Source organism: Nuphar pumila, chromosome 5 (genome assembly GCF_984573655.1).
Source record: "Nuphar pumila chromosome 5, dmNupPumi1.hap1.1, whole genome shotgun sequence".
In the NCBI taxonomy this organism is placed as follows: Eukaryota; Viridiplantae; Streptophyta; class Magnoliopsida; order Nymphaeales; family Nymphaeaceae; genus Nuphar; species Nuphar pumila.
The window spans coordinates 11,471,403-11,485,184 of NC_143253.1; the positions used below are offsets into that span (position 1 = coordinate 11,471,403).

At 36.7% G+C, this 13,782-nt stretch overlaps 1 protein-coding gene across 1 annotated transcript; it reads left to right on the plus strand.

Annotated features, from left to right (window-relative positions):
- The first annotated feature begins 6,018 nt into the window (after positions 1-6,018).
- On the plus strand, positions 6,019-9,170 carry LOC149836784 (phospholipase A1-II 1-like). Its single transcript, XM_090005576.1, has 2 exons — positions 6,019-6,680; positions 8,206-9,170. Exons 1-2 carry the CDS (start codon positions 6,087-6,089, stop codon positions 8,845-8,847), a joined length of 1,236 nt encoding a protein of 411 aa, XP_089861702.1. The 5' UTR covers positions 6,019-6,086; the 3' UTR covers positions 8,848-9,170.
- The last annotated feature ends 4,612 nt before the right edge of the window (positions 9,171-13,782 follow it).

Consider the following 13,782-nt stretch of genomic DNA (forward strand, 5'->3'; position numbering starts at 1 on the left):
TTGAGAGGAATTAAGATATGCAATATATATCGAGTTCAAGACAAGTAATTTATATCATATATAGTGTAAACATAAATATAGTATGCAATGTTGTTTAATGAATATCTTGTCTTATTTCTTAAAAGGATATGACATGTTTTGGTTCTCAAAGAAAGTACAAGCCTTTATTTTTTGTATTTTCATATTCGACCATTTATTGTGAACAATGTTAAGCAGTTAATTTATCTTAGTCGATAGAAAATAGGAAGACTATTGCTTTGGAGACTCACCAAGAAATATTTGGTAAGGTAAATGGTCTTTGTTTGTTCCTTGCCTGTTGTCATGTACTAATTGTGATTATGAATAAGTCTTTCTATGAATGTACAAATGCTACATAAGTGCCATATGTTATATGTTTATGTTAGATTCAAACTAGTCTATACACAAATGTAACAAACAAACAAACATGCAAACCTAATACTTACATTCCTGGATAACAAAGTATCCATGTAGAAATCATGCTCAGGCAACTCTATAGTTGTTTTCTCTTCCTACTGGCACATTTCATATTTTTTCTTCCTGCTGCTATGTTTTTCTTTAGGTGTCATATCATGAAAGGCTTAAGATATACATAGAAGACATAAGACATTTGAATAGTTCATTAAAAATCTCTCGATAAATACACAGAAGCAAACAATTTTTAACAAATGCACACACATAGAAATGTACAGACAAACATACACTAATTTTACAATAAGAGGTACTTAAACATACTTTTATGCATGTTTTTACCTGTTGTGGCCAACCTCAACACATATATTATACTTGTATGACATAACATCCTTTATTGTTATATGTCTTTTCACCTTAGGTCTCCTTGGTTTACATGATACCTTTGGTGAATAGACTATAATAAGAGTCAATAGAGCATTATGTGGGACATTATCCAACACTAGAAGGAATGAAAATGCATGATATATACGTAAATACAATTCAACTTTAAAGTACATATCACTGTAGTCATCCAGTAGCTTGCCATTATACAAAATTCATGCAACCGTATGTTCACATGAAATCTCACTCACCAGCCACTCTTTACAAAAGCATTATATCTTCTCAAAATCAACATTATAATCATGAGATCGATCGCAGGCCTCGTAGTGATGTCAATGACAATATCAACATTATAAGTCTTAATGAACCCTACCATTCATGAGTTTCTTATCATCAAATGATCTAAATAGGTAGGAAACTTATTGAAGGAGTCTCCATATGAACCATATATCTCTTCTTTTGTGTGTTCATATCCACACCATGCTTGTTTATAATTAATTTTTACACTTTTCTCGTGACTGATGTCATTTATGATTTCTCTTAGAGTCATTTTTGAGTTATTGTGCATGTGTTTACAAATAACACATGCAATCCACGTGACAAACACTTTTTTCACTTGAAGGTTGCCCAATGATCCACCACATATATGTTCTTTTTCATACTTCTTTACTTAAAAGAATGTTACTCTATGCACCTTTGTACAATGAATCTTTCAAGGGTAATCATCTATAATCTACATGTTCTTTATCGTGTATACGTCAATCACTTTATTATTATTGCTTATCACAAATTTTGATTTATAGTTATTTTTTATCACACGATCTTTCAAAAACTCATGACAATGCTTTAAATCACTAAACATTTGCTCGACAATAATCTCTTTATCATTTGAGCTTGTTGTTAGCAATTGAAAAGAGTCTCGATCATTAAGTTTTTTGTTATGCAACTCGTCAATCAATTGAGATGACAACACTTTAATGATTTTCAATTATACTTTATTATATAAGAATTCGTTAAATAAAAACTTATTCAACCACATCTTATTAGTATAAAAATAATAATTCTACTGCCCAACAAATGCTCATATAACTTGTACAACATATCAAGGATTCAACTTTTCAATTGTCATTTATGCATCAATTGCATGCATCATTGATTGTCTCATGGTATCAATGTCTTCATTTTTTCCTATCCTTTTCGAGTCATCCTCATCAGATATGGCATAGTCTTCATTATCATCTGATTTTCCACTGCCATTGTGATCCCTGCTATGACCAATTGATTGTTCAGATAAACAAACTAAATCAAAAGTTATTATATTTATCACTTTATTTGCTTTCATGCATGCAACATTCTTGTGTTTCTAAATTTCATGATTAACCATAAAAACAACACATTCTTCATCAACCTGCATCTCAAGCATAAATTACAAAGTCTGACAACTTGCACATAGTTATGTCATTTGCATCCTCTGCAATGATCTTCTGATTATGAACATTAATTGTTTATGGAGATTCTTCATTGTCTGCACATCGAACATCTATATCCTCGATTAGTTTGGGCAACTGCATGCCCTCCACGTGCATGTTAAGAACATCAATATTGACCACTATTTGGGATTGTTGAATGTTTACCAAAGAACTGTGTTCAATATATGGTGTATGAGATAAATGCATTTTAGGATTCCTATCAACTTCTCTTGTTTAACTTTATGAGCATCCAAGTAAACATTACCACTAAATAACATCGATTCTGCATCATCATCGTCCAAAATATCTATCCATATTTGTTGGCCATCTATGTTTGAAGAATAACTATAATGAATGCTTAATAAGTCTTACACATATATGATTTTATGAGAAATCAAAGCCACAAATTCCTTAAAGCTATTATTTTTTTAGACTACTATAGATCTCCAATTAGTGTGATCAGTGCTACTGTAATGTACTTTAACCCTTTTAGAAGTCATCATTAATTATCTGCACCAACCAAACAACTTATCATTCATCTAATGAAAATAACATGTGATAAAAGGGTCATCTATATATCTTTCACACATTCAATTAACAAAAATCATAACCCATATTTAATGCTTGTATAATGTCAACCCCATCACACTAACTGAATATTTGTACACAATCAACTCTAACCACATTACTCAAAAAAAAAAACACACCAAATATTAAATAAAGGACATAAAACAAACATAAATCATCTACAACACCAACAATATATATATATATATATATATATATATATATATATATTCTCCAAAAAACCCTAAACAAAAAATTTGATGCCAAATACTAAATAAAACACAAACATATATAAATGTTACATTACAACAACCAAATACAAATAATACAAAGTTGTATTATATATATATATATATATATATATATATATATATATATATATATATATATATATATATATATATATAAACTCACTTTAAGACTTAACCGAAAGATGAGGAAGTTTACCAAAAAGATGTTGCAACCTTCCCGGAATGCTCCAAGATGATTTCACATAAACTGCTGCAAAGGGGAGAGAATGAACAAGGTTAGGATTCTAGAAGAAAAGGGGTTACAGTTCTAACGAGAAATAAATAAATAAACATTGCAATGATCTTATATATGAATAAACAAGCATGTGAAAGTCAGGAACATTTGCCACAAGTATTTATGAATATAAGCAGATATTTGTGGACCTCCTCAAGGAGTATTTACTTGAAGGAGATTCGCAGGTTATATTCGCTAAGTTCATAGTATATTTGCGAAGGTCATTTTTTATTTGTGAAGGTTTCATTAGAGTGTAAAAGTCAAGGACATTCACAACTTGTATTTGCGAATGTCAGTAGATATTTGTGGATCTTCTCAATGAGTATTTACTTAAATGAGGTTCAGAGGTTATATTTGTGAAGTTCGTACTGTATTTACATATGTCCCATCAGAGTGTAAAAGTTGAGAATATTCATAACTGGCATAATGTTAGCAGACATTTGCAGATCTTCTTAAGGAGTATTTACTTAAAGGAGGTGCACAAGTTATATTTGTAAAGTTTGTACTATATTTGCAGATGTTTGAAGAATCTCTTTTTTATCGAAGGGTAGAGAAAACTTGGTCTAAATAAGGATTTAAAAAAAATGGTCCTGACCTATTTTTTCATAGGGATAGCCTTATTTTTTCATAAGGGTAGCCTAGTTCATCAAGTTTCCCCCTCCCAAGTCCCCCCCAACCCCCTCCCATTCCCACCCCTTTTCTTCCACTTCGTGTCTACATCAAGCCTGCCATTTTTGGCTAGTAGCCAGCCAGAAAATGGTTGGCCTAACACCACCTAGCATGAGCAGTACCTTGTTGGCCATTTTCCAGTTGGTTACCAGTCAGAAATGGCCGCAAATATTTTTCATTTTTTTAAAAACTTTTGTAGCCATGTCTACATAGGCTATAACTATGTACAAGTATGTATTCAGCATATCTACATAGACTACAACTATGTACAAGTCTGTTTCTCTGAAAAAAAACCCATGTACAAGTCTGTAAGACCCATTAAGCCATATGGGGCTATATGTATGACATATGATGAGAAAGGGTTTTATCTTATGACATATAATGAGAAAGGATTTCATCCTGTGACATATAATGTTTTTCCATATATTGATCCTAGCCATCCAACCACGTGCATCTAGATGGTTAGGATTACATGTACGAATGGATGAGGATGCGGGGTAACTATATCCATCTAAAAGCATTTGGTTGGGCGGTTAGGATCAACATATGATACATGGTATCATAGTCATAGGATACAATCCTTTTCCCCACGAGGCGTTGGTATGGCTCCATGCAGCTTCAGAGGCGGCAAGTGTGGCATTACTACATGGGGAGGTCATGGTCATGGGACTCCAATCTAGAACCGCCGCTAACGTCTTGCAAATCTTGCCACGGCAAGCAAGCGGCCCAGACACATACACACCCAACTGTCAAAAATTAAAAAACAAAATAGAAGTGGACTATACTGATGAAAAGAACAATGCATGAATACATTTGACCTATGGATAGCATCAATTGTAACGTAGGAATCATCATTGCAAGGCATAGAAGCATAATGAAAAGGACGTATCTGGTAGAATAGCAAACCTTATGTTCACATGATATGTGATTTTTGTTCATGTTTGACTGGTAGCCACATTCAGAGAAACTGGTAGCTAGCGGTGCCTTACAACTACCATTCTTTGGGATCAATATTTTTTCTTTGATTTATGGAAATGTGTTCTTTTAAAAACATAATTAATTATGATAGTTAGGTTTTACTGCATCACACTTTAAGCATGACTTCCTTACGCCGTTACGCGTGTGCCTGTAGATCTTTTCATATGTGCAGAGATTAACTTACTCACGTGATCTTATCCCATGACATATGATCATGTATATCATAGATCCTTTTTTTTTTGTTGACAAAGTTTTCCATCAAAGCGGTAATCTTCTTGTAGGTTTAACACCCAGGCCCTTACCGAGCCCAGCATCATTACACTTGGAGGGAACTGAACCTGGGACAAAGAAGTCAGCACCTTCTCCATGCCCACTGCTACTCAAGCGACCCGGGCTGGTGTTCATGTGTCATAGGCTGATCTTCCAACTGAAAGCATTCTGTGGCGCTTATGATCCTATATATGTATAAAAGGGTGAGAACTTAGAGGGACATGATGCATTCAGTTGGACGGCTAGGATTGACAAATGATGTGCAGAAGCAGCATGTGATAGGATATGATCATCATTTTTGGTAAAATTGAAGCATGCGGACGAAACTTACTCCTCAAATATCATATTAACGTAGCGAAAGCAAATTTCCACAAGGTACTGTATTTGACTCAGCACCAGCCATCATGTGTGCACATCTCTTACCGATCAAGTGATTTGACAAAACACAAATTTTTGTGCTCTGAAGTCACTACCATCCATTGTGAAGTGATTACATCAGCACTTTTGTTGGGTGCCACTGCTTGCACAATGAATGGTAGCGATTGAAGCGATGGACGGTGGTGATTCCAAAACACAAATTTATCAAATCACCTGATCTGTCATATGACAGCGCATCAATCTTCTGTCCCCACCTTTGAAGTTATCCCTTGCTGCAGGGAATGTTCAACACCAATGTTCTTCTCACAATTATCTTCATTACAGTATAAATATCCCATAGTAGTACCTTGTTGAGCATAAAACACAGCCCTTCTTTCTATTGGAGTGAGGCAGGAAAACAAGTGTATTCATTCCATCATGTTTTGGAGGACAGCACACAATTGTAGGATCCTCCAAGGTAGTACTTATTGGGAAAACTTGCTTGATCCCTTAAACATCGACCTTCGCCGAGCGATCATCCATTATGGTGAGCTTGCTCAGGCAACCTACGACGCCTTCATCACGGAGCGTGCTTCTCGATTTGCCGGAGATTCACAGTACTCGAAGCAAGATCTCCTTGCCAAGGTTGGCCTACCCAGTGCATCTTCCATGTATGAGGTCACTAAGTTTGTGTATGGGACGTCAAGCATCCTTCTCCCCAGTAACTTGTTGATCAAGCCTTTGTCAAGGGAAGCGTGGAACCACGAATCCAACTGGTTGGGCTATGTCGCCGTTGCGAAGGATGCCGGAAAGGCTGAATTGGGTGGGAGGGAGATTGTGGTTGCTTGGAGAGGCACCCAGAATGTGTTAGAGTGGATGACTGACTTTCAGTTCATCATGGAGTCGGCCTCAAAACTGTTAAAGCCTCTTCTGCATGAGGGCGAAGAAGTTGATGTTCATCGCGGTTGGTTGTCTATCTACACTTCTGATGACCCTAGATCTCACTTCAACCAGAAAAGCGCTAGAGAGCAGGTAAACCCTTGATATCAACATCACCATCATCAGTTTCTTGATTCTTGAAACATAAACCCTTTTCCACCATCATCATCGTCATCATCATATCTGTCAGAACTTTTATTTTCTTGTTACCCGGAGAAACTGCACCCGGCACTAAGACCTGATTGTGCTGGCTAAGCCTTCCATGCCTACGGCTGTAATACCGGTCGCATAAAACTTTGAGGCTAGAACCCCGCACTAGGGGCCTATGCTGGCCATCAACTTGTGTAGGGGGACGTTCATGAGAATCAAACCAGTCAATTTGACTTCACTGTGGAACTAGATCCAGATCATTCTCTTACAGGTTATTTTGATTAAATCTGAACCCTATACATGGATTGGCATAGTCAATTTGACAGGAATCGGCTCTTGTATCCTATTTTTCAACAAAAAAATTACTTTAAAAAAAAATGGTTTTTTTTAAGGCCGTTGTTTTTCAAATCACTGGAAAATTCTGCACACAAGGTGGTGATTCAAACACTGATCTTCACTAAACAGATTATGTAGGGCACAACTACATGGCCTACACGTACGCACCAAATTGGCTCAAAATCGATTTCACAAAGGACCAATTTGGTTTAATATTTTTTTAAAAAAATTAAATATCTTTAAGGGGCTTAATTTTTCTAAATATTTTTATGGTTTTAATAACATGTGTCATCCTGACCGTAAAAAATTTACGATTGAATTCGGTTTGATTCCGATTCGGCTCATTCTTTGAATTGTTTTCAAAATCGATTCAGATCCCAAATCGATTCTGACAACATTGCTTGTGGATAGGATTTGGAGAAAATTCTGCCACCTACTAGGAAAGAAAACCTTTGATTTTGTACTTGTCTTGCCATGGGTTTCAAGCTTTTCATTTTATCAATATTTCTGCTTGTTTACTAATTATGTTTGATTCCTATGATTATATGCCCATGATACTCCTCTTTTTATAGTTCAGTTTCACTCATCCACTATGTCATCTCCCAATTTCATACCCCTCTTAAATCTTATGATGCAAGTTGTTTGATCAAATCTGACCTTATAGACAGCATGGTCGATTCAATAAGACTTGGCACTTGGATCATTTTATTTTTGGAAAAAAAATATTATTTATTTAAATCTCAAAATTTTGTGTTTTGTCAATCATTGATCTTTGAATCGCCAAAAAAATCCTGTACAGGTGAGATTTCATAAATTTAAATGTTGATTTTTAGTAAGTGAATGATGTAGATCACATCTATGGAGTCAAATTGTTCAAAACAACTTGCATCAATGAAATCCCAAGGAGGGGAATGGCATAGGGGATGAGTGGAACCAATTTCTTTTTATAGGGGGACAGCCACTAAGTGGCTCTCCCTAATTGAGCAGAACACTTCTATAAGTGTTTATTCCTGAACACTGGATCTGCTTGGAATATTTTCTCGGCATGGGAAAATCGCAAGTAAAAATCTGATATCCAAGGCTTTCAAACACCCCCTCAAGGAAATCATGCCGATGATGCGCTTCTTTTCAGGTCCTAAGCGAGGTCAAGAGATTGGTGGAACTATACGAAGACGAAGACGTGAGCATCACAGTGACAGGCCACAGCCTAGGTGCTGCCTTAGGCACACTCAATGCTCTAGACATTGTTGCCAATGGTGTCAACAAGCCAAAAAACAACCAAAACAAACGCATCCCAGTAACAGCCATCGTGTTCGCGAGCCCACGAGTCGGGGGCCATTCGTTCCGCCAAGTGTTCGACCGGGCTTGTGCCAAAGATCTCAGATTGCTGCGAGTGAAGAATGAGCCCGACATAGTCCCAACTTATCCCTTGCTAGGGTATGAAGATGTTGGTGTAGAGCTACCAATTGATACAAGAAAATCTGGTTACCTCAAGTCTCCTGGCAACTTCACTTCTTGGCATAGCTTGGAAGCATACCTTCATGGTGTTGCAGGGACACAAGGGAAGAAAGGCAACAAGTTCAAGCTTGAAGTTGATCGTGACATTGCGTTGGTTAATAAGTACATGGATGCGTTGAGAGATGAGCATCTTGTGCCTGTCTCATGGAGGGTTGAGAAGAACAAAGGAATGGTTCAGGGACCAGATGGGCGTTGGCTATTGATGGACCATGACGTTGATCGCACCCCACGAGCTTTAAAAATGGCTGGTCCATGACCTAAATATATAAAAGACTTTAATGGTGTGTTAGTAGAAAATGTACGTGTGCGAGTCAGAAACTTATTAGTTTGTTTGCAGTAAAAATGATATTAATAGGTACCAACGGGGCCTCCGTTTGTCTGGCAGGAGCAGTTAGTGCATGTCACCTTGTGTTGCGACGTTGCAACTTCGAATCCCAATGGTTTGGTTGTATAACTGGTAGGGGTCTGCCTAACCTCAGTTTTCTCTGTCTAATAAAAATGATAATAATAGGTGATTAGGTATCACCCTAAATATTTTATTATATTATATTAATAATAATGTTTGGCATTTGATAATAACTCCCACCCTCATTTCCTGCTGCAATGCAATGTGAATGATCGAGAGTGTTTTATTTTTATCTTCCTTGATTTTGGATCATGCCAAGCGTAACTCCGACCAAGAATGAGCCATGCTTTCCATGCGTATACCATTTCTTTCCTCTTTTATCATCAGGTGCAACCACGATGTACAAAGCAAGTGTAATGCCCATCCTTGCTAAAAGAGACGTGTTGATGGCCCCACAGAAAATGCCACGAGCCCTAGGACTCGGTGGTAAATTTAAACTAAGAACACATTTTAAAGAAAAATTCTCACAGGAAAAGAAAATTTTGCTTATGAGAAGTTTTGATATAACTCTTTTAAATGAAATTTTTTCGTGTAACATGAAAAAAAAAATGTAATGAAAAATGTGAGAAAAATGAGAGAGAGAGAGAGAGAGAGAGAGAGATGGGGTCAATCAGACCCTCTCATAGAAAGAGTGAAAGAGGCTGAAAATGGTGGCGGGTGAAGAAGCGCTTCTTGTGGCCGCACATGGAATGCGATGTGTTGTGCGTGAATGATTGCCCTAATCAAAAAGAATTTTTTATAGAAAAAAATTCTTCACTCCACCGATGGAGAAATTTTTGTTATCAAAAATTACACTTTTTAAAAAAACTTTCTTTTCAAAAATTTTCTCTGGTTTGGAATGATTGAAAAAGTTACTATTTTTTTTTCCTACTTGCATTTTTCCTACCATTTTCTCGCTTCCAAACATGCCCTAAAGAAGAAGAAGAAAGTAAGAAATAACACACTGGTTATGTGGTTCTGCCAATTGTGCCTACGAGAAGATAAAACTGAATGCTTATTCAACTGTCTGCAGCATTACCACCGAGGTGGTATCCCATGTTGTAAGCGGGTGGTATCCCATGTTAAGCGGGGTTCTGTGCCAAGCTGAAGGCCCAGGTTCGAATCCCTCTGCCACATGGGCTTAAGAGATATCTGGTAGGGGTCTGCCTAACCCCAGCTTGTCTATCAAAAAAAAAAAATGTCTGCAGCATCCTTTTTACAGGTTCAGTTACATAACGTCCTCTGTTTCCTTTTTTTTTTTAAGACCCCTACCAGTTATACAACGATATATACCATTGAGATTCGAACATGCAACGTCCCAGCACAAGGTGACGTGCACTAGTTGCTCCTTTCTTCATATGATAGGATTTGCTTGGACTGGCCATACTTTCTTTCCTTACCATTTGATGATTAGGGCTGCATGGGATAGATTTACTCGATTCCATTTTATCAACCTACTCTAATTCACCTACCACAACTGGTGACGATAAGTTTTGAATTTCTTTCCTCCTTGGTAGCACTAGAACTCTTTCCCTCTTTAGAATTTCCTAGATCGTTGCCATCCTTGATAGCTTTTGAATCTTCTAGACCGTTGCTGCTGTTAATAGGTGGGGCCTTCGAACAGTATCGGACATCTGTTGCTCCATGAGGCTGGGCAGCACAATCTTTTGTGCAATATGCATTGCACCTGATCCTCTCAGTTTGTATTTTAGGCTCTACTTGAAAACTGGTAGCTGGGATGGAAGATTATGCATTTGGTAGATACGTTGTCAAACATCCTTGGTGGTGGGTGTTTGAAAACTGGCAGCTGGGATGGAAGATTATGCATTCGGTAGATACGTTGTCAAACTTCCTTGGTTGTGATTGGGTAGCTTCTACCTATTAGAATTTGGCAACTACCACTTTTCCAAATTCATTAACTCCCACTGACAGGAGTGTTATTTCATGCACTTTCCCATGAAAGAGACTCTTTTTCATAGAAAATAGTGTCTCTTTCCTATAGAGGGTAAAACAAACATGTCTATCAGAAATATATGGTGAGACCATAAGGAAAACAGAAGAAAACCAATCAAGGAAAAGTTGGGAAACCAATCGTAGGCCACCCAATATGCGATCGGTGATTGTTTTTTTTTTCCCTTGAATTATCCAAAAAAAAACGGGGGAGGGCCCTTGAGTCTGGACTCTGGTTAATACCATGATACATAGAATAATTGCATTATTTATATAGTGTCTGACCATCTCAAGTGACGAAAGGTTGTTTGATGACCAGCTCCTCTATACCACAGAAGAAAACGTGCAAGGAATATCTTCAAAAAAAAAAAATGCAAATATTATATAGAGGAGCTGGTCATCAAACAACCTTTCGTCACTTGAAAAAGTTCTTTTTCACGCCAAGCAGACCATCAGCTCTGAATCATGCGCGTCCAGACGGGCATTTTTCATTGGTTTATATAGTATAGAGATTGTTTTGACCAACTTTAACCTTATAGATGTGTTAAACATGGTCAAAATAGTAAAAGTACACTATTGAATCATTTTTTTTACTTAAAAAATATGATTTTTTAAGTGTTGAAAATTTGATACGTTGCAAGCCGTTGATTTTTCAACGCTCACAAAATCTTATGAACACATTGTTATAGCATCATTCAAGCACCAATTTCTACTAATCCAAACACGTAGATCACATATACATGGTCAAATATGCAAAACAATATTAAAAATTTTAAAATATTATATTTTTTTAGTAAGAGGCACTTCCTTAGCTACGAGGGTAACAACTGGCAAACATTATCTCAACACACACACACATCTATATATATATATATATATCGAATCATAAGTTCTAGCTGCATATATACTCAATCTGAGCTTTTTGCTAAACAGCAAAATTTAGATTATGCTTTTTTAATGTAGGAATACTGTCTTTTTGAGTTTAAATCTAAAAAGCATTTAATGAGAATTTTCAAATCATTTGACTGTGTTTTTCTTAAATCTGACTATACAAATGTGTTATACATACTTGATTTTATAAGAATCTACTCTGGGTTAGTCTGATTATGTTTTTATAAGATTTAAAAAAATTTGCCTAAAATTTTCATGAATATTCAAAGCTTAAAAAATCATGTTTTTTATTGAAAAACATGACCCGTGTCTTTTCTTAGTAAGTTGACCATGCCAAACACATCTGTAATGTCATATTTACAAAAAAAAAAATCTGAAGACACCTGTTTGCTTATGGTAGGCCCGAGAAATCGTAGGCAGCTACCACTTGAGGAAATATATAGTGGTTCTGCCCTCTTATTTGCATCAATCTAGCCACCAAAATGATAGATCTATCCATACAGATGTGTGTGGTTTTTGCCTAAAAATTTCATGAATATTCAAAGCTTAAAAATCATAATTTTTATTGAAAAACATGACCCAAGTGTCTTTTCTTAGTAAGTTGACCATGCCAAACGCATCTGTAATGTCAGATTTACAAAAAAAAAAAATCTGAAAACACCTGTTTGCTTATGGTAGCCCCCAGAAATCGTAAGCAGCTACCACTTGAGAAAATATATAGTGGTTCTGCCCTCTTATTTGCATCAATCTAGCCACCAAAATGATAGATCTATCCATACGGACGTGTTTAGCATGATTCATTTACTATGTTAAAAGGTTTTATCATGTTTATTACATCAGAAGATTATATTTTCAGATGGTGAAAAATCAACGGCACACAATTCATGAAAATAAGGGTGGTTCAAAAATACACCTAAAGTTGGGGCATTGATAAAAAAACTATTAAGTTTTGAGAATTTTTAAAAGATACCAAAATTTTTGCACTGTTAATCAAAAACAGACTTTTATCCACTTAACCTAAGTTATCACTAACCCAATACGAGTTAAGATAGTTAATTTACTAGTTGACCCTTCAAAGACTCCTTTCCTCTTTTGTAGGTGCATTTTTTTAAATATGATATTGAGGGTAAAATGATAATTCAGCATCACACTAGTAAACTCTTGGGTCTTTTTAGTTAACCACTATATTTTTTAGGCAGGGGTTGGCATCGGGCCAGCCCAGCCCGCTAATGGACCGGGCTAGGCCAAAGTCCCAGTTTGGGTTAGCTCATTGGGAAAATCCTGGCCCACGGCCCGCCTGTTAGGCCCATGTGCCTAATCAGGCCGGGCCAGGCCTATTATATAATATATAATATATATTATATTATATATAAAATATAACATATATTATTTATATAATATATTATGTTATATATATAATAACAAGCTGGACTGGGCTGGGCGGTGTCCGCCTACGGCCCTGCCCGTGTCAGCCCAGTTTGGGCCAAGCCCGAGCCAAATATACTGGCCCAGGCCCGGCCCAGCGCCCACCTCTATATTTTAGGTGTGTTGTTTTAATTTTTCAAACTTTAGATGCCTTTTGATTAATGCTCAAACTTTAGGTGCCTTATTGGATACCGGGTAAGCCAGAGATTTAGGCGACGTTTGACTGCTTGTCCAGACTTGGAAAGAACATGCTATCCAGAACAGACAGGGCATTCTTCTTGTCCAGGACACATTGTCCCAAGTTTTTTTTTTTTTTCGAATACCCTCCACCTTGTCAACGTGGACGTGCGGGACTGAGACCCTAGGACATTTGATCACTCAGGACAATTAATTAAACACCCTCCAAATTAGAGTGGCAACTGGGTTTGAGGTGTTCAAGCCCCCTCATTCTTGTGGGAAGCGCGGTTGAGCTTGGGCTCATGATGATAACGAGGTGACCTCGAGCTAACTTGTTTACAAAAGAAATATATTTTTTCAAAG

Bases quoted from the DNA above. Each gene is read 5' to 3' on its own strand.
- LOC149836784 (XM_090005576.1), top strand. From the start codon at position 6,087: ATGTTTTGGAGGACAGCACACAATTGTAGGATCCTCCAAGGTAGTACT. The intron at 6,681-8,205 runs GTAAACCCTTGA...GCTTCTTTTCAG, and splicing joins AGAAAAGCGCTAGAGAGCAG to GTCCTAAGCGAGGTCAAGAG.